The sequence below is a fragment of the Typopeltis vanoorti genome, chromosome 7, assembly GCF_054136105.1.
Source record: "Typopeltis vanoorti isolate ZY-2024b chromosome 7, IOZ_Tvanoo_1.0, whole genome shotgun sequence".
Taxonomy (NCBI): Eukaryota; Metazoa; Arthropoda; class Arachnida; order Uropygi; family Thelyphonidae; genus Typopeltis; species Typopeltis vanoorti.
The window spans coordinates 60495697-60517089 of record NC_143555.1 but is presented as its reverse complement, the minus strand read 5'-3'; the positions used below and the strand labels follow the sequence as shown (position 1 = coordinate 60517089).

Genomic DNA, 21393 nt, shown 5'->3' with positions numbered 1-21393 from the left:
CTTCTATCAACATCCTTAAGGAGCCTTAAAGTTCTACTGATCTTTTCTAACACCCATTCATTTGTATGCCTTTCACAGTATATGATATCCTCAACAGCCTTCTGTAATGTCACATCTCGAAAGCAGCTATCCTTTCCTTATCTGACTTCTTTAGGTTTCAAGTCGCACATCCATAAGTTGCTGTTGGAAAAACAACTGCATTCAAAATCCTCAACTTCGTTCCCATGGAGAGAGATCCATCCTTCCAGATTTCAGACAAGTCTTTGACTGTTGTTTTAGCCATTCCTAATCTTCTTCTGACGTCTTCTAATCAGGAATTCTTCACATTAATAATGAATCCCAGGTACTCAAACTTACTGACTTCCTCAATTCTTTCTCCATTAAGGTACACTTTTTTTCTTAAGAGCTTCCCTGTTTGTATTTCCTTTCAGAATCATAATCTTTTTCTTGCTGGGATTAAGTTGAAGTCCTCTGTTATTATCTATAGTAGCAACCGTTAATATATTTTGCTCTCTTGGCCTCTTGTCTTACAACAGGCAGTCTCAAATAAACAGTTTCTCTTAATCTCACCTTCTTCTTGTATTAGTCATAATTCTTGTACTATAGAGTTATTAGTAATATCTCTCCTATTTTCCTGTTCTTATCTTCACTGAAAACACAATCCTCCTTATATCCTATCCCTATGCCATCCTCTATCAACTAAATCTTGCTAATGCCAATAATTTTTTGCCAAGACAAACTAACCAATGCAGGAAACTCTACCATTACACCAATTATTCTGACATTTGCATTCATAAATTGTACAATCTCCTTGCATTCTTACACTCAACTTGCCTGAAGGTTACCTGAACAAACACTTACCTATATTCTCCCCCCATCTCCAATAGCTTTAGTTTCCCTGATTTTCCCCTTGCAATCTCTTAGTAAACAACACTTTCTTCAGATGCCTAACTCTGAATCCATTCAGCTGTAAACTCATCAGTCACATACAACTTTTTATCCATTATATTCACTCCATACAGCTATAAATAGCACACTATTTCCTCTTTACTCATTTGCAATCGTATCCCTTCTTAATTCCTTCTTATCATACTATGGCAACAAACTTACAATCTTTACTCTTTCTCTTTTTCCAAGTGACTGTTTCACATTTTCTTTTATTCTATACTTGTCAACTCTTGTACCTGCAAAGATGATAAACTCTTCATTTCCTCTCTGCATTCTAACAAGGACACCAACAATTAATCTCTGCACCCAGGAAGCAAAATTCTGCTCTCACAAGCATACATCTCACACATCATGCACCTCACAAAATCCATTGTACTGAATTCTGTAATTAACAATGTCAGTCACAATACTGACATGTTAAGCATTGGTACCATACAGATGTACTATGGTTGAACAATACACAATAATAAGCATTCGCACAAAGGAAAAATCTCATAGTGGCTTTACCCGGCTCTTGTGAATGTCACACATGGTTTGTTTTACCACATTCTTCACAGACATGGGTAAATCCAAATACCATAACCTGACTTTTGAATTAACTCAAACATCTGCTTAACACTCAAATTAATTCTGTTCCTTTTTCTATTATTATCTAAACAGTTCATGGTCACTTATTTTATTCACCTATTATGCAGAATCTACTGTAAAAATCAGCACTTATTATTATTATTATTCAGGCCTCCATGGAGTCAAGAGACTCATCACAGGGGGGACTCCTCCTAGGAAACACAAAATCTATCATACCACTCAAACTCATTGACCATTCTTTGTCAACGAGTTTAAGGAATGCATGGAATGCAGTGACTCATTGTCACTGCATTCCACGGTTCAACCACCCTCCATGCAAAGAAACCACTCCTCACCCATTGTTCACAGTTTTCTTCCGTAACTTCCAGGGATGGCCCCTTGTCATCACTTCTTCCCGCTGTTCAACCAAGCGAAAGAACTCCCCAGTGTCAACCCTGTAACCACCTCTCAACAGTTTAAGTCTTAATCATATCACCTCTCCTTCTATCCACCAAACTCTGCAGTCCACATTCCCTCAGCCAATCCTCATAACTAACATTGTGCAGTCCTGAAACCATCTTTGTTATCTGCCTTTGTACCTTTTCCACATATAATTTATCCCCTTCAAATCCTGGGGACCAAATCTGAGAACAATAGTCTAAGTGTGGTCTGATCAGGGTCTTATATAATGGAATGATAACTCATATCTCTGCAGTTCATCATCCTTCTCATTATTGCACCAATCCTCTGTGTTACCTTCACCACCTTCGCAATATGTCCCCTAAATTTCAGGTTTCTATCAATGATCAACCTCAGATCTCTTATCTCCCCTACTTCCTCCAATAGAGTATAGGTCCCAGTACTGAGCCATGTGGGATCCCACTTGTAACCCTCTGCCTCCTTGAAACTGCCCCACCATACACAACTCTCTGATACCTATCAGACAGCCAATCCTGAATCCAGTTGAACAACCTGACATCCAAACCCATATGCTACAACTTAAATATCAGTTTATCATGTAGCACCCTGTCAAATGCCTTTGCTAAATCCAAGAAAATGGCAGTATATGCTTTTCCCTCATCTACTACTCTTGTAACTTTATTATAAAAGGCTACCATATTACTAAAACAAGAGTCCCCTTCACAAATCCATGACTCTCACAGATAACATTACCCTCATCTGCCCAATGCTGTATACTCCCTCACTAATTTCTCCAAGATCTTAACTACTGATGACACACAAACTGGATTATAATTAGACACTTCCAGTCTGCCCACCCTTATTCAATGGCACTATCTTACCTTCCTTTCATTCCCTGGGCACCTTTCCTGTAGCCAGACTTTCATTGAAAAGCCATGTCAAAGGAGCTGTCAGTTCTTTAGCACATTCTCTCAAAACGCGTGGTGAAATACCATTTTATCCTACGGCTTTGGTGACATCCAGAGTACTCAGTTTTTGAAACATGCTCTCCTCCTGCACCTCTAAACCTCAAACCTGTCCTATCCCTCTAGTATTAAAATTTACTCCTCCAGGATGAAATACTCCAATAAAGTGTTCATTGAACAATTCCACTATGTCCTCTTGATCAGTCACACTATTCCTATTTTTATCCCACGATGTCATTCTTCAACAATAATTTCTCCTCCTACTGGCCACATAGCTAAAAAATTCCCTAGGATTTTCTTTGGATCTTAGAGCCACTCTTCTCATATTCCAGTTTTGCCTTCCTTAACCATACTGGTCACTCTCCTGGCCTGTGTCTTATATTCTTCATGCATCTACTCTTCACCTGTGTCTTATATTCTTCATGCATCTACTCTTCACCTGTCTCCTTATATCTCTTCCATAGCTTCTTCTTCACATGCAGTTCTTGTTTAATATTGTTTGTCATCCACTTTAGTCCAAATTGTGTTCTCTTCTTCACTTGTGGAATACAGTTTACTATTGCTGCTAACAAATATTCCTTCACAATTTCTCAAGCACTAATGATATCCCGGTCTTCCAATTCCTCCCTTCATAAAACTTCTCCAAGTTGATGTCTAAGACTATTATAATCGCCTGCCTTATAATTCCACATACATTCCCGTCTCTTTGATACTCCTGCATGTCTATTCATCTTCTAAGTCAAAACCACATGGTCACTCTCTCCAACTTGGGTCGGGAGAGATGTCATCTCAGTTATTATCAACTCTTCTGATGCTATGACCAAATCCAAAACTCTTGAACCTCTTGTTCCCTCTATTACATGTTGCCTAAGACATTTGTCTCTCAAGAATTCTAGAAATTTGATTCCCTTATTGCTACATGCATCTTCCTCTCCCCAATTTATACTGCTGTAGTTAAAATGTCCCATAACAATCATTCTTCTTGCACCTGCCCAGCTCGAATGTCTAAGCATCTCCTGGTCCCTACCCTCTGTACTCCTTGGTTTGTAGCAACACCCCACTAAATATCCCGTCTTGCCCACATCTACCTCACACCATATACTTTTAAAATCATTATTGTCACTGCCTTCCAAAGCCTCCACTCTTAAAAGACATAAGTAGTCACTTATCATAAGCAGTACTCCACCAGCATGCTTTCCTTTCCTATCATGCCAAAAAATGCTGTACCCTGCTACTTCTATTCCTGTTATTATATCCTCTTCTGTCAACCACATGTTTGTGATCCCAATAATCTTTGGCCAGGCTGATGCTATCAGTGCCATCAATTCCTCTCCTTTATTCTGGATACTCCTGGCATTAGTTTAAAGCATAAAAATGCCAGCTGTTTCTATATCCAACATTATCCCCCCCCCCCAGACTCCACTGGGCTCAGTGTTACCTGATGTCATCCCCCTTCTCCCAAGTACCCATTCCCACAAGAGGCCACCCCTGCTACCATCCACCCTGGGCATTCTAGTTTCCCTGCAATGACACAGTGACTCGTTCAGAACAACAATCTCTCCACATGCCTACGTCCTTCCTCATTCAAATGCAAGCGGTCTCTTGCATACAATTCCCTTCTGTCCTCACATGCCCTCCAAGCATCCACATATTCCAATCCTCTTTCTGACACATTCTAGCTATTATGTTATTCAACATTGCTGCTCTTCTGTTCAGCTCGTCACTATCATACCTATGTAACACGCACACTATCTTTCCTCTCTGTGTCTTCTTTCATACAACCTCAAGCAAGAATCTCGTATCTCTTGCTGCCCAATTTACATTACCTCTCAAGTCATTTGTTCCTACCATCACAATCATCTCATCCACTCCTCTTAATTGCCATAGCTATACTTTCTATCGTTCCTCCAGGCAAACACCTCCTTACGCATCCTATCTTGCACACCATGGATCATTGAGTCCCCTATACATTACACCTCTTACCACCCTGTTACTTGATTGCTCACATGCATCCCTCACTCTCTCTCTCTCTCTCCTCTAACACTTTCTCTCTGTGTTTCGCTACTTATCTGCCTTCCCTCTATCCCTGGTTCCAGTTATTTTGAACAATTTAATGGAAGACACAATTTTTTTCACATAATGAAGTTAGAAACATGTTACTAAAAGCACAAAATATATGACTAGTTTTACAGAACTTGTTTTGAATATTGTATGCAGGTAAAACAGTTGAATTCCAATTTCATATTTATGAATAACTACTCCATAACACACACAGAAATATCACAGCCAAATAAACGTACAGTAATATACAGAACCAACTCAAATAGGAAAGCCAAACAAACAGTAATGCTCTCAGTGACTGAATAGCCAACAATAGATGGATGATGCCCTGTTTTTTCTGAAATTGGATATACAAAGTGTTGTTAAATCATGGATTTTCTGTATTTTGTTCATCAGCTAAGTAAATCAGCTGATAAGCAACTGGTAATAAATGCAACCATGCAATAAGAAATGAAGGTAAATAGCATCATATGGCTTAAGACAGGTTATAATTTTTCGTACTTTTCCAACAGAGGTGTTTATTCTTTTTAATAAAAATATATTTCTTCACTGCTCTGGAAATTTTTACTAATATTCTACAGCATTCAATATATAGCTTACTAATTTTTCAAATTGTTTCAACTGATGCTCTTTCTTTTCATACTCCTCAACGATAACTACAAGCATTGTGCTTTTATCACAAGTAGTTCATTCTAAAATTATTACACTCATTCAACAAATAAGATAAAGTCACCTGCAGTTAGAGTGATGCATAAGTTCTGAAATTCACACTAGAGCAAGTGAAGTTAACATTTTTGTTGTGAATACTTATTGTGAACAATTACAAACTGTTAATGTAAACTACATACTGTTTAAGCACCACAAATATGAACAAATCCAGCCCAAATGGTTTCTTTCTTTCTTTCTTATTTAAAAATGTATGCAGGAAGAAATCAGAATTTACACAAAAATGCATAATAATGTCATATGTATAGTAAATTAAGCATACATAATTCTCTTCAACAACTAATAATATAACAATAGAATGGATCTGCACTAAACAAATTACATCAATAAAGTAGTTAGATCAGAGTTTAGTCAATAGTCTTTTCCAAATGTTAACAAAAACAGCATGCTTTTATATACTTCAAATTATCACTAATGAATGCTTCTTAACTGAAAACATTAAAAACTGCTAATTTGAAAAGTGTTAAGGCTTCAATCAAAATAACAGATTTTGAAATGGAAATGCATTTATCCATTTACAGAAATTAAGTTTCAATATAGCAACATCGTGTTGGAGGTTTAATGGAGTATTGACAACACTAAAAAGGATTAAAAACTAATTTTTAATGCTTCCAATATTTTGTATCAGTCACTGAGACATCTTCAGGGAGTACAAATAACATTTCACTCACACACACACACACACAAAGACAACACAACAGTCAACGAAAACACCTGGGTGATTCTAAAGTCCTAGCTTGGTGATACTCCCTCTAAATGGGCATTTGTAGGCAGCCTAAGATGTAAACTAGAACCTCTGACGATGATTGTTTCCCAAATTTTGAGAAGTTTTAAGCATCTATATTTATTTAAATTAGGTTAATTTCTGAGTGCCACTACAGATTCATAAAGATCCTGTGGGTGGTATCCAATACATGGTCTGCAAGGCCAGACAGTTGTGATTGCAGATGTAAGATTAGTGTTCAACTAAATGGATAGTGGCTAATCTACCTGTCTGTCCAAAGTAAGCAAACTTGCAGGAACAGGGTAATACTCCAGCCACTGAGATAGGAGGGAGATGATCTTTGGTTGAATGGATAAAGGTAGCAAGTTTACGTGGGACTTAAAAGCCAGGCAGCGGTTGTACTTTTTTTTAAGAACCTGGGTATTTTTTCTGATGTGCCACAGATGTAGGGGATGGTGATGGCATATCTGAAATCCTTCTGAAAGGATGGCCAAGAAATGGGAGAAGAATTGATTATTTTTTAAATTCTGTAAGCACTGTAGCCATTAGATAGGAAGGTGTTATGTATATGGTTGAGTTCTGTTGAAAGAGAAGTTCCACTAGAACAAAGAAACAGATTATAGGTTCTATCATAGAGACAATAATTTTCATTCCAAAAATCTGGGAAAAAAACAATCATTAGAGGTCCAAGTTTACATCCTAGGCCACCTACAAATGCTCATAGAATGTGCACCACTTAGATAGGACTTTAGTCACCCACGTTTTTTTAATGGAGTAGAGTGTGTCTTTGTGTGTATGTTACAAATATCATTTGTACTCCCTAAAGATGTCTCAGTGAATGAGGTGAAATATTGGAAGCGTTCAAATTAGTTTTTAATCCTTTCTTAGTGCTGTCAATACTCCATTAAACCTAAAACATGATATCATCTGAGCACTTAAGCCTTATCACATGGATAGAAACATCACTTTACTGTTAGTCTGTTATAAAAAACAGTTTTGCTTTTAACTTTCCATCAGTACACACTGAAACTATTATGAGATTCCTTCAGAGTGCAACAAACTATGCAGTTCATATCTGAATTAGGATCAGAAATTACTATTCACATCACTCTGTCTTACAATATTTTTCTCTTTTCATGATGATGTATACAGGTATCCCTTGATATATGCGGTCAATTAATCCTCGATGGACACCGCATCTATCAAAACTCCATTATTCAATGTTAAGAATTAATGAGAATAATTATAATGAATCCTGCAAAATATAAAAATTTAAACATTTATTTTTTAAGGTGACATGTATTTATATATTTTATTTATACATATTTGTTACATAAAAACTAATCTAAATATTTTTTTTTATAAAAAAAAACTTATTTTGATCATTAATGGGCTTCTATTCCTAGTACACTGCATACTCAAAGATGCAGATGCCACTTGCCTTGTTCGCGGTACTCAGTAGCTTTATTTAAAATGGCTCGTATAGTTGATTCACCAAAGCCTAGAGCTCTTCTGATGTTTGCTTTGCTTTCTCCGTTATCAAACCTTTTAATAATGTCAATTTTAGTATCGAAAGTAATAAGTTTTTGTTTATTACTCTTTTTAGAGGCCATGGTTACGAAGGGTAATGCTTTACATAATTTGAAAAAATCACGTGATTGTGGATAGGCCATAAGCGTACACTGTAATACATATACGTCTGTACTCGCCATGCTCTGCTGATAAATTGGAGCACTGAGACTGAGGCAGAGAGTGAGTTACTAACATTGGAGCAGACTCGTACCACATGATCTGATCGGTTTCATTGATCAAGTCTAATGCTTTGCTTATTTTCAAACTTTTTTGGGCCGCACTAATCAAATTTGATACCGCATATATATCCAGTTTATGGTCACAATTTTTTTGTGCACTAATCAAAGCCGCACATATCAAGGGATACCTGTATATAAATACCATTTTTGTTCTAAAGTAAAAAAGTTTTTCTTGGTTTTTCATTACAACAAAGAGGTTTGCTTGTGTAATACACATTTATATAATTGATATATTTGTGGAAATATCTTCTAATTAGGATTCAATTCAAACCTGATAATTTGTAGTCTCCAGTTTCAAATGAACGAAGATTTAGTATACTGGTTTCAATGCACATCATCATCAAATTCCTGCCATGTACCCTCAAGGGGTGTACAGGATATGACAGTACTACATGAAAAAATTACATCATTACTAACTTCCTATCTACAATTTTCCTCCAAATCAGTCTGTTACTTGTCAAGACTCCAACATTATCAGATCTTATATTTCTATCGTCTAAGGCACTTTGTACCGTATCAATCCACCTATATCTTGATCTTCCTCTGGGTCGTTTTCCTGCCAACCTGGCAGAGAACACTTGTTTTGCTAATCTTTCCTCTCCCATTCTATTTAAGTGACCATACAATCTGAGATTAGCTCTGCTAACGCATTCCTGGATACTGACAATGTCAAGTTCTTTCCTAATATCCTCATTTTTAATATGATATTGCCATTGATGCCATCTGCTCACGCCTCTAATCTTTCTCAGGACTCTCATATCTGCGGTCTCTAGTCTTTGGTCAAGTGTTTTACTTCTGACCCAGCTCTCAGATCCATAAATTAAAATTGGTTTGAACACAGCTATATACAGCTAATTTAGTGTTCCGACTAATTTCTTTCTTATTCCATATGAATTTAATCAATTGACTTCCCACGATACCAGCTTTGCTGATTCTGTTGTCTATTTCTATATTTAGTTTACCATCTTCAGTAAAAATTGTGCCTAAGTAGCTGAAATGTTTTACTTGTTCCACAGGTTCTCCATTCACAACACAGTTGACATTTTCAATGATTCTGCCTATTTTCATTGTCTTTGTCTTTTTATTGCTGACCTTCATACCATATCTATTACAACAGCTATTCAATTTAGTCAGAGAATCTTGCAGACTTGTAGCGGATTTATTTAGAAGTATAACATCATCCGCATAAAGCAAAGAGTAGACATTAACATCTCCAATTTTGATATCATGTTTAATACCACTTTCCTTCATAATGTGATCCATATAGATAATGAATAACAGAGCGGATAATGTACATCCTTGTCTCACACCAGATTTAACATTAAACCATCTTCCTGTACTTCCTTCAATTCTAACTGCTGACTCACAACTCAAATAAAGACTAAGTATTGCTTGATATAATGCCCCATTGACACCATATAACTGCAGCGTATTGAATAGCTTCTCTCTTGACACCTTGTCATATGCCTTTTCCAAATCGACAAAACTTAAATACAGATCTTTGTTATATTCCCATGCTTTCTCGACTATTTGTCGTAAAGTGAAGATCTGATCCTGACAGCCTCTATTTGGCCTGAATCCAGCTTGTTCTTCACCAAGCTTTTCTTCCACAATTCTTCTCAACCGTTTCTCAAGTATACTTGCATAGATCTTGCCAGGAACACTCAGTAGGGAAATACCTCTGTAATTCTCACATTCAGTTTTATTTCCCTTTTTATATATGGGTACTATGAGAGCTCTACTCCAATCATCGGGAATTCGTCCCTCTGTCCAGGCTTTCTGAACTATGCAGTGCAGCCACTGTAAGACTCTTATACCACCATACTCCAGCATTTCTGGTCGAATATCATCTACTCCTGCTGCCTTTCCACATTTCAAGCCTTTGATGGCTTTTTCTACTTCAAGTATGGATATGTATTCCTGACTGCATGCCTGGTCAGTGTTTTTTATCACTGTGCTGTCATCACTGCTTGTTTCATTTAGCAGTTTTTCAAAGTAATTACTCCATACTTCAAGGATATCTTTTTCTCCTGTTTTCATTTCACCTTTATCATCTCTAACTCCTTTTACAGCACTCTTTCCTCCATTCCTAAGCTTCTTCAACAACCTCCAGAATATTTTGCCACCTTCTTGATATTTATTTTCTATATTCTTGCCAAAGTCCTCCCATGACTTTTGTTTAGCTAGTTTTACACACTGTTTAGCTTTCTTACATTTGTCTCTGTATTCTGTAAGAGTAAAAGCTGACTTATTTGCCAGGAACTTTTGATATGCTTTCTTCTTTTCCTTCACTGCCTCTTTAACTTCCTGTGTCCACCAGGGAGTTCTGATTTTTTTTTATCTTTGCACACAACCTCACCACATGCCTCTCTGGCAGAATCAATCAATGTTTCCTTCAGAGTTTGCCACTGAATCTCCAAGGTTTGATTCCTGTTCTCAAACTCTTTCATTTTCTTTTCAATAATATTTCTGTAATTTAGTCTACAGTTTACATCTGAGAGCTGCTCAACTTTTATTCGCTTTAAAACTTTCTTACATGTTATTCTTTTCAATATGAAATTCAATTTTATCCTGCTCAAGACTAAATAGTGATCACTTCCAATTTCAAATCCTCTGTACACTCTGGTGTCCTGCACCAGGGAGAAAACATCACTATCAACAATAACATAGTCAATGAGACTTTTCTTATTCCTAGCCTGTTCTCTCCATGTGAATTTGTGCACATTTTTATGTTGGAACATGGTGTTAGTAATAACCAGTCCATGTCCTGAGCAGAAATCCAACAGATATTTGCCATTATTATTAGCTTTGCTCTTTTCTCCAAATTTTCCCAAAATATTTTTGTATGTCTCACAATCATTTCCTACTCTACTATTTAGATCCCCAACAAGGACAACTTTTCATTTTTCATTGTGTCAGTTGCTTTTTCTAAAGCCTCAAAAAATTACTCCACTTCTACCTTAGTAGAACCTTCTGTGGGACCATAGGCACAAATAAGTCTCATTGTCCAGTTCCCCATTCTCATATTTGCCCACATTACTCTACTTGAGACTGACTGCCATTCAAGAAGATTAGCCTCATATTTTGTGTTGAATACTATGGCTACTCCTTCTTTTCCTTGATTGTTATTGCCTGAATATAACATTTTGTATTTATTGCTCAGAAAGATCTCACCAGTTTTGGTCTTTTTTGTTTCAGTCACCCCTATTATGTCGATCTGGTACTTATCTAATTCCTCAGCTAGCTCCATTTCTTTGCCATTCAGGCTTCTTACGTTGATAGTACCGATCTTTAACTCTGGTGATGTTGAGTTGGGGTTTGTTTTCAGATTTGTTCCAGTAGCTGACTTTTCGCTGTTCGCCCTGGTTCCCTGGCGAAAACAACGGGGGCCTTTTTTAACCGGGCGACGCCCAGCCGGCATGAAATTTTGTCATGTTGTACCATCATTTTTTATTTTGGTTTAACCAATAAGAATACAATTTGGTCGGCTAAATCCCAAATTGCCAGCCCATCCTCGTTCGTTCAGTATCCAAGTAGATACCCAACAGGGTGCACCACGAGAAGGTGAGGATTGGACATTAGGTCAGAAGCCCTGGTCGGTTCTCTGCATTCCTTTAAAGGCTATGTGGAGGTCTCCTCTCAGTTATACAGCTTTGACCCTTAAGCACCCCTGACCCTTATGAACAAAACAAAAAAAGTCACAAACTTTTGTAAAAAAATTTTATTTTTGAAATTCATAATGAGAAACAGAAAAACAGCATTACTTATACTTTTTTCTGTACACAAATTTGGTATAAAATAAAATGTTTTCTCAATCATTCTTGTGGGTTGGAATTTTAATATTAACTCTGATGAGATTTTTCATTTCCAGTTAACTATATACAAACACTACACCAAAAGAAGATATGATTCATGCCTTTAATGTTGACAGCATTAAATAATTAATATACTTTTCAACCTAAATACAAATAAGAATACAAAAAAATGTTGAATACAAACAATCTGTAAACGACCTTGACTGTATTTTATACAATTCTGTTATTAAGTTACATCATTTTCTAAATAGAACTATAACTTTGTTACCAGACAGATGGACAGAGAAGTTTATTTCTTATATATTCAATATTTTTATACATATATACTCAGCGGCTAATATATCACAGCTATCCCTGTGCTAAATGGCATCCATCAATAGCATACAACTAATGGCACATGCCAAGCTGCAGGTTTATGGGCAGTAAGGTATTTCTTTGAGATAGAATCTACATTCAAGTGTGTATGTGATAATGTGTAACTTTGTATACTCAAGTAACCTGAGTTGCTGTTGTGAGGTAGCCTGAGTAACTTTTGTATGGTGATAGGGATATGGCTGCAGGAGCAAGATAAGCTAGTAAGAATAGCATTGAATACTACTGTACTATTAGAATGGCCATATGCAACATGTCTCAAGTATACTGAGATTGGTGGGATAAAAAGAAAACATCAAGTCGAGAGCAGATATGTAGTCAGAAACATCTGACTGATGTGAAATGCAGAAAAAAGTATACAAATGAGACCAAACTCCAACAGATAAAGAACAAATGGTTGAATCACTGCCTTTAAGGTGAGAGAAGACATCAGCAGTCAATACCAGAGATTTGGAGAAAGGCCCCATTGAGTGGATGACCTTTTGAATTCTGCTTATTTCATGTGAACAGTAGTCTCAATACTTAAATTTCTCAGTACAGAAAATTTAAGGACTACAGCAAAACAGGGACTACAGGAGTAGTTTGTTATAGCAAATTTCCTTTAAAATAAATTAAACCTATGAAGCTTTAGCTGAGAATTTTTGATCATTTGTTACAGTGAGTAGATGAGTTATAATGCTATGTGAGAGTTGAGCCTATTTTTTCTGACACACTTGGAACATATGGAACAGAGATTATATGAGCATATTCTGAAGGAGACAGAAAACAGTGACTGCCAAAGTTATAGAAAAGAAATGAGAATTGGATGAAATCTCAGGAACACAGAAGCAGTAAGTGGTCTTAACATTTTGATGGTACTTAACTGATGAAAATCCTTTGGTTTGGCATATACATAATGAAAGGTATACAACAGTATGTATACATTTCAATATGCACAATGAAGATTGCATTTAAGCATCTAGGAAGTGGAGGGCCTGATAAAAAGAGGCATCAGGTTCGATGTTAAACAAAATTGTACTGTAGATGGAACTGATCTGATATGGAAATGCTTATAATTTTTGTAAAGAATTTCAAATTATAAAGCATAATTCACATAATACACTTATGCTGTAAAACAAAATAATGGAATCAAAAATACGTTGCTCAAAATTTTATATAGCAGATGAAGGCAAGAGATAAGAGGTACTCATCACTAGTGTTCCATCCATTTTCTTGTAGTTTTTATTTATGTTTAAAATATCTGCACTGATTCTGAAATTCAAATAATTTTATAATGTCTGGAATAAAGTCTCTTATCAGTAATTCTGGAGTACCATGCAAGAGAATGTTCTTGAAGAAATCTAAACTAATTAGTTAAGATTTCTTCCTGAACATGCAAAGGAAATAATCAGAAGTCTGTAATCTTATTCTGAACTTCGAATTTATATCTGATGGAGAATTGCCAACGAAGACAAGAGGTTCTGACAACAGTTGTTTTATCAACTTATAGTCAGATTACATGATCAACTGCAAATCTAATGGAAACATTAGCTTTATGGATCTGTCAGTCCGGCAGAACTGACAAAGTATACACAAATGTTATCTTTTAAGTCTTAGCACCACAAAGTAATTTAAAAAAAAAAAAAAAAAATCACACCCACATATAAAAATACACAAAGCATATTAAAAATTCATGCAGTGTGTGAGCAGAGTTCCAGAGAAAAGTAATTTGTTGATATTCTTATTTTTTTAATGTTGTGGTCTATGGGAAATACTTCAAGGAGAAGGCTGTTCTATAAAACTAAGATAGATAGAATGAAAAATGAATGCAAATAGTTAGCAATTCCACTGTAGTTTTATCAGATATAATGGGGTATGATAGATGCCAGATGAACATGGCTGTGAAATTCTGTAGAAGAGACACAATGTGAAAACTGACAATCTGTGGGACAATGACTGAAAAAGTTTGTGTGAGAGAGAAGATGATGCATCAGCCAAACTAACCTCTTCTAAACATCAAGAACTGAGGCTTTATGTATACCATTTCAAATGTGAAACAGCATTCAATCAAAGGATAGGCAGATTTGATATCTGTACATGGTATATAGATGGACAGATGAAAAGTAATGCCTCGAGTGAAAAAGTATGCCCAAATCCCCCCCCCCCCTTTGAAAGCTAAGTACACTATCAAAGTGATATATTTGTGCTAGGAAAGGATAGGAATAAGTGTCACTGTGTTATTCTGAGAAGAAAGATCTGGGGTCTTGACTGCTAAGCTGAGTGTTACCAAAGGTAATTGGAGAAAAACCAAGGTCTTTTTTTGCAAGACCAAATCATAAAGTTTATATTCCCATTGATTGTAGTATTCATATTCTAAAATGAATACTGGCCAAAAATGCATAAAAAAGTAAAATAATTTAATTAATGACTAGTTTTGTACATCAACATTATGTACTTGTTCAGATTGATACATTAAACACAAATATAATTATTATTATTACACCCTCCATGGAGTCAAGAGACTCATTGTGGGAGGTTCATTCAACTGGCAACATATTTATCATATAAATATGTTGCCAGCTGGGAAGGTGATGCCCACTATTTTTTGGGATTCCCAAGGAATTATCATAATTGGGGTTGCCCACTAGAGGGCCAGACAAATGGTTGTGTTTTCAGAGAGCTCCCGAAAGCTAAGTACAATTTTAAGTAAAAATTAGAATATAGGTTAAAATCATAACGTAATATTGCCTAATTTTGGTAGCTTGTTGTGTCTGTGAGATTTTGGTGTGAATTACGTTATTTAATTTAGTATATAACATTACGTTTCATAGATTTGAATATGGCGCAAATGCGACGTAAGATAATGGCGTCCAAAAATACGATGCCATTGTACAAAAACTATAATGTGAGAGAGTTTGTCCAATGTGATGTGTATGGGATGTATGCATTCCCGAATGAGGCTGGAATTTGGATTGAAAGTGATAGTGGTGGGAGAATGTGCAGAAAGTGTAAGCAAAGTGAGGAGTTGAAGTATGTGTCAGGTAGTGAGATAGTTATGGTTGAAGAAAGCCAGAATTGCCAGAATGTGAGTGAAAGTGGCTTGATAGAGAATTGCGATGTACAAGATGGCAATGAGAGCTGTGATCTAAGAAAGAGTGAAAGCAACAATACTGAGAGAGAAAATGGTTTAAATGATAAAAATAATGAGGAATTATTTGTAGGAAGTGAGATTGCTAGGTTGCGCGCAGTGATACAAAATGCGCAGCGGCAATTAGAGCACCTGCAAAACTCTTTCCAGAGTGATTCGGCTAACGTAAAAAAACAGTGCAAGAATGAGAGAGTTTCTGAAATGAAGGAAAGAGTGTTGTATGGTGACTCGTTATTAAGAGGGGTGATATATGACAGTGTAACTAAATCGTACTTACCGGGTGCGAAATTTAAGGATGTAAGTGAGAGTATTAGAGTGCAAAAACAGAGGGTGAAAGAATTAATAATTGTGGCAGGTATGAATGAATTGAAAGGTGATAAATTTTTTATGAGAGAGGACTTGAAAGTATTGTTAAAGGTAGCGAAAGAAAAGAGTGACAGAGTTAGAATGGTTAGTCTGTTGCCGCGGTATGACAGAGAGGAGTTTAGGAGGAGGGCCATAATCGCAAATGACATTATGCATAGGTTATGCAGACAGTGTGGTGTGGAATTCGTGGACGTGTGGAATGAGTTTGAAGGGTGAAAGGACTTATACAAGATGGATGGCCTGCATTTGAATGGACTTGGTGTGCGGAGACTGGAAAGTGTGTTGCTGAATGAAGTGAAAATGGATGTGCAAAACCAGGGAAACTAGAACTACCAAGGAGGGGGGGGGATGGATATGCAGACATCAGTGAGACAGATGAGTGTAAGAATGTATATAATGTACCCGAGCCAGCACTAAGGACAAAAAATGGGAATGGGTCATTTAAAATAACGTATCAATATAGGGGTGGGACTAAGGGATCACTGCATTTCAAGTATACTAATGCCAAGAGTATTAGAAACAAGAAGGAAGAATTTTTGGCCTTGATTGGCTCTTCCTGGCCACAGGTTATTGGCATTAGTGAAACATGGCTGACGGAAGAAGATATAGTTAGTGGGATAGAATGTGTAGGTTATAGTGTGTTTAGGAGGGACAGAGAGAATAAAATGGGGGGGGGGAGGGGTATTACTGATGATAGCTGATGAACTGCAGCCAAGGAGAATTGAAGTTGTATCGCAGGATAGTGAAAGGAGCTCATTTGAGGCTATTTGGTGTGAGATTGAGACTGGCAGAATAAAATATACAGTTGGGTGCTGCTATAGACCAGGTGATGGAATAGATGATGGAGATAGTATGCATAGGGAAATTGATGAAATGAGTGGAAGGAGGGTAATTATTATGGGGGATTTCAACTATGGTAACACTGATTGGAAGGAGGAGAGGATACATGTGAGGAAGGAAAAGGATTTTATTCAATTATTAAGAGATAACTATCTGAGACAGCATGTAATTGAAAATACTAGGGGTGTGAGAGTGCTTGACCTGGTAATAGCATCTGAGAATTTGACTGTAATGAATATGACCATGTTGCCTATTGGTGAGAGTGATCATAAGGTCTTGACCTGGGAGGTGGCTAAAGGTGTGGAATTTTCGATTAAGTATTTTCGACAGGGTATATGTGGAATTACCGTGCTGGCAAGTATGACAAGCTTAGGAGATTGCTTGGATCAGTGCCATGGCATGTACAACTGCAAGGGCTGGACGTCGATAGAGCATGGGAAGTGGTCAAGGAGCATTTACAGGAGGTAATGGCTGATTGTATACCTAGGGTCTGAATAGTAAAACAAGTAGGGGTTAAATGGATGAATAACACCATTAAGCTTGAGCTGCAAAAAAAGAAACAACTGTGGAGGGAATTTAAAGAAAGGGGGTGACCTGCAGGCACACGAACGGTATAAAGTGCAGGCCAGAAAGGTAACGAGTGTGGTAAAAAAAGCAAAAGCGGATTATGAAAGGAAACTAGCTTTGCAAGCAAAAGAGAATCCAAAACAGTTCTTTCAATATGCTGCAAGCAAGCAAAAAACTGTACACAGCAAAATGATTTTAAGGAATGACGATGGTAAGGAGGTCACTGAATCAGTCGCTATAGTGGAGTTACTGAGCGCACACTTTGCAAAAGCATATCATCCAGGTGGTGACATTGAAAAAATGAAGGAACCATTAGTTTATACGGTAATAGTGATAAATGAAGTGGAGGTGACTAGTCTATTACAGAACCTTAATGTGAACACATCTGTGGGATTGGATGGTATACCGGCACGGGTCTTGCGTGAAGCTGCTAAAGAATTATCAGTGCCCTTGACCATGTTGTTTAATCTGAGTCTCAGGTCTGGCTTAGTCCCGAAGGTGTGGAAAGAGGGGAAAATAGTTTCACTGCATAAAGGAGGATCCAAGACTACGGTTGCAAATTACCGACCGATCAGCATATCAGGAGTCGTTGTCAAGGTCTTAGAGAAAGTAGTCAAGGAAAAAATACAGGAATGGATTGATGAAAACGAGATACTGTACAGGGGACAGCATGGCTTTGTGAAGGGTAGATCATGCTTCAGTAACTTGCTCAAGTTTTATAACAAGGTGACAGCTGAACTGGATAAGGGAAATGGGTTTACAGTGATACCGCTGGACCTGGCAAAGGCGTTTGACAGGATACCACATGGAATACTAATCCGTAAACTACAACATATGGGAATGGATATAGGGTTGGTGAGATGGATAGGTGGTTGGTTGATGGAGAGATATCAAAGAGTAGTTTATTCAGGAGTAGAGTCCAAAAGACGGCCTGTGACTAATGGTGTGCCGCAGGGTTCTGTTCTTGGACCACTGCTGTTTAATCTGTTCATTAACGATATAGGGAAGGATCTAAGTGGAACAATTCATTTGTTCGCTGATGATGCAAAGTTGGGTAGGGCAATAGTGAATGCAGAAGATGTCAAAGTCTTGCAGGATGACTTAGATAGATTGGAGTTCTGGGCTAAGGAGAATGGATGTCAATTTAATGTGATAAAATGTAAGGTTATGCATTTTGGGGTGAAAAGATTAGCAGCAGCATACCACATTGGTGGAACTGTACTCCAAGAGATTGATGAGGCCAGGGACTTGGGAGTGTTGGTGGATAAGGAGATGAAGTTTAGGGGGCACACTGCAAAAGTAGCTAAATCAGCTCATCAACTCACTTGGTTGTTGAAAAATACCTTGACGAGCAGAGACAAGCAAGTTATTGTACCTCTGTACCGAGCCTTGATAAGACCTCATCTCGATTACGTGCCCAGATTTGGTCACCTCAGTTCCTTCTTGATGGGGAGGAGGTGGAGAGGATCCAGAGGCGAGTGACTAAGATGATAACAGGTCTATGGAATGAACCATATGAGAACAGGTTGAAGATTTGTGGGTTGCAGAAACTAGTTGATAGGCGGAGGAGGGGAGATATGATTGAGACATTCAAATTGCTAAAGAGATTCTATAGGATTAATTCAGAGGATATTTTTGAGATCAGGACTGGTGGTGGGAGAACTAGGGGACACCTATGGAAGCTGGGCAAGAGTGTGGTTAGCAGGGGTGTTAGAGCTGGGTTCTTTACTTTTAGAGTGGTAAATGAGTGGAATAAGCTGCCAGAGTCTGTTGTGGGTGCTATGACGGAGAACGAGTTCAAGACAAGGTATGATAGATACTGTGAGAATGTAATCGCATAGTTGTGTGGACATGATGTTTAGGGCCTCCCTCGATGAGTCTAAGGACTCCTGGAGTCGCCCGAAATAATAATAATAATAATAATAGACTATTTGGAAAAGGGTAAGACAATAACAGGAGTCTCTTATGCGTAATGTTACATTTAAAAGAAGAACTGAAGATTGAAGCACGAAAAAGTGCTTTTTCATCAAGACAATGTATTATCCTATACATCAGCCATCACAATGGCAAAATTGCATGAATTGAGGTTTGAATTGGTTCCATGTCCACTGTATTCTCTGGATTTGGCAACATGTTGTGACTTCTTCTAGTTGCCAAATTTAAAAATTTGGCTCAGTGGGAAAAATTTAACTTCGAACAAGGATGTCATCAAAGCAGTCAATGACTATTTTGCACAATTTGACAAATTCCACTTTTTAGATGGGTTGAAAAAAATTGGAAACTCGCTGGACCAAATGTGTAGATCTCGATGGAGACTATGTTGAGAAATAAAGGTGATTTTTTCCAAAAAAAAATTTGTTCAACTTATTTTTTACCAAACCTTTCAAACAACCCCTCTTACTTATAATTCTTCCCAACTTGCATCATCAGCAAATAACTGAAGATCCCCAGTCAGTCCACATGATATATCATTTACAAACAAGTTAAACAGCAGGGGCCCAAGAACAGAACCCTGGGGAATGCCACTGTTACCCTCCTCTTTTTGAGAACTGCTCCATTATACACAACTTGCTGGTATTTTTTCAGAGCCAATCTCTGATCCAGCTTGTACACCAACTTATCATGTGGTAATCTATCAAACACTTTTGCAAACTCTATCACTGTATATGATTCTCCCTTATCTAACACACTCGTCACTTTATCATAAAATGCAAGGAAATTACTAAAACAGGACCTACCCTTTACAAATCCATGCTGACCATCATAAAAAAATGGTATGCCCATCAACCCAATTCTGTATTCTATTCCTTGCCAATCTCTCAAACACCTTGACAACAACTGCAGTTATAGACTGGCCTATTGATGGAAACTTCTGTCTTAGAACCATGCTTGTGGAGTGGTACTATTTTGCCTTCTTTCTACTCCTAAGAAACTCTACCTACTGCAAGACTTTCAAATAACCAGGTCAAGGGCATGGCAAACTGTGGTGCACATTTCTTAAGAATACATGGTGATATGTCTTCAATTCCCACAGCCTTATTCTTTCTCAAGTGATAGTAGTGAAAGTGTAGAAACATTTTTCAGATATGCAGAAAAAATTAGAGATTTAGGAAAATGGTCAGTTTTTCATTTGTTGATTATACTTCACAGTAAATTATTGGGCAAAGCCAAAACATTCTTAAACACATCTCCTTTACTAAGAGTCACTGACAGTTAAGCAACTTTTAAAAGTTTGCTAATATCAGAATTTTCAAGTGCAAGAGAATTAGGGCCTAACATTTGGAAAATTCAACAGTGCATCCAAGGTAATAGGGAGTCTGTTTCAGAATACTATCATAGACTTTGGAGCATTGCTCATGAATTTAATGTTTTATCTGAAGAGAAATCCTCTTTGGAATGGTTGCTGTTTAATCAATTTAGACATGGCCTTAGAGATAATTTGAAAGAAACAGCATACAAGAAAAAGGTTAAAAACCTTGAACGGTGTTTTGAACTTGTTAAAGAAAAGGAAGAGAGACTTAGAGATATATTTCATTCCTCAAACAATAAACAGGTGAACTTTTCTCAGTATAATGAAACTCATTCTCTTAACACAGTGGCTACAGATAAAGTGAGAAAAGGAAAGTTTCAAAAATTTAAAGGTACTAATAAAAAGAAACAGTCTAAGGAAACTTCTGTGAATTTCACTAAAGATATTCCAGAATTTGAGTACAAGGTACAATTACATGATTTGGGAAAATTAGAGGAACTCAAAACCTTTCTTAGTGAAGAAATAGAAAGACAACAGAGATCAATAGTACAAGGACAGGAACTTCTGTTTAAGATGATATCTGATTTAACAATATCCAAGAATACTACAGATAATCAATCTTTCTTTTGTAAATCTAATGGTATTGACAGGAATAAAACATCTCAAAGAAGATATGTTCCCAAATACTTTAGATGTAATAAACCAGGTCATTTTGCTAAAGACTGTTATGTTAGGGATAAATCTTATCTTGTTTTCAACATAAGAAATCTGAGGATAAAAGTAAATCTGGAAATAATTATTATTCCAATATCATACTGGCAACGACAGAAATGT

The 21393-nt window shown here is 37.0% G+C and overlaps 1 protein-coding gene across 1 annotated transcript in view; it reads right to left on the bottom strand.

Annotated features, from left to right (window-relative positions):
• Positions 1-7588: 7588 nt before the first annotated feature.
• The window catches only part of LOC150104710 (GTP-binding protein 8-like), a 116643-nt gene continuing 102838 nt past the window's right edge, over positions 7589-21393 (bottom strand). The window contains exon 7 of the mRNA XM_090395613.1: positions 7589-7666. Within this exon, the coding sequence (XP_090251739.1) occupies positions 7642-7666 (25 nt within the window). The 3' untranslated portion in view covers positions 7589-7641. The remainder of the gene's footprint in view (positions 7667-21393) is intronic.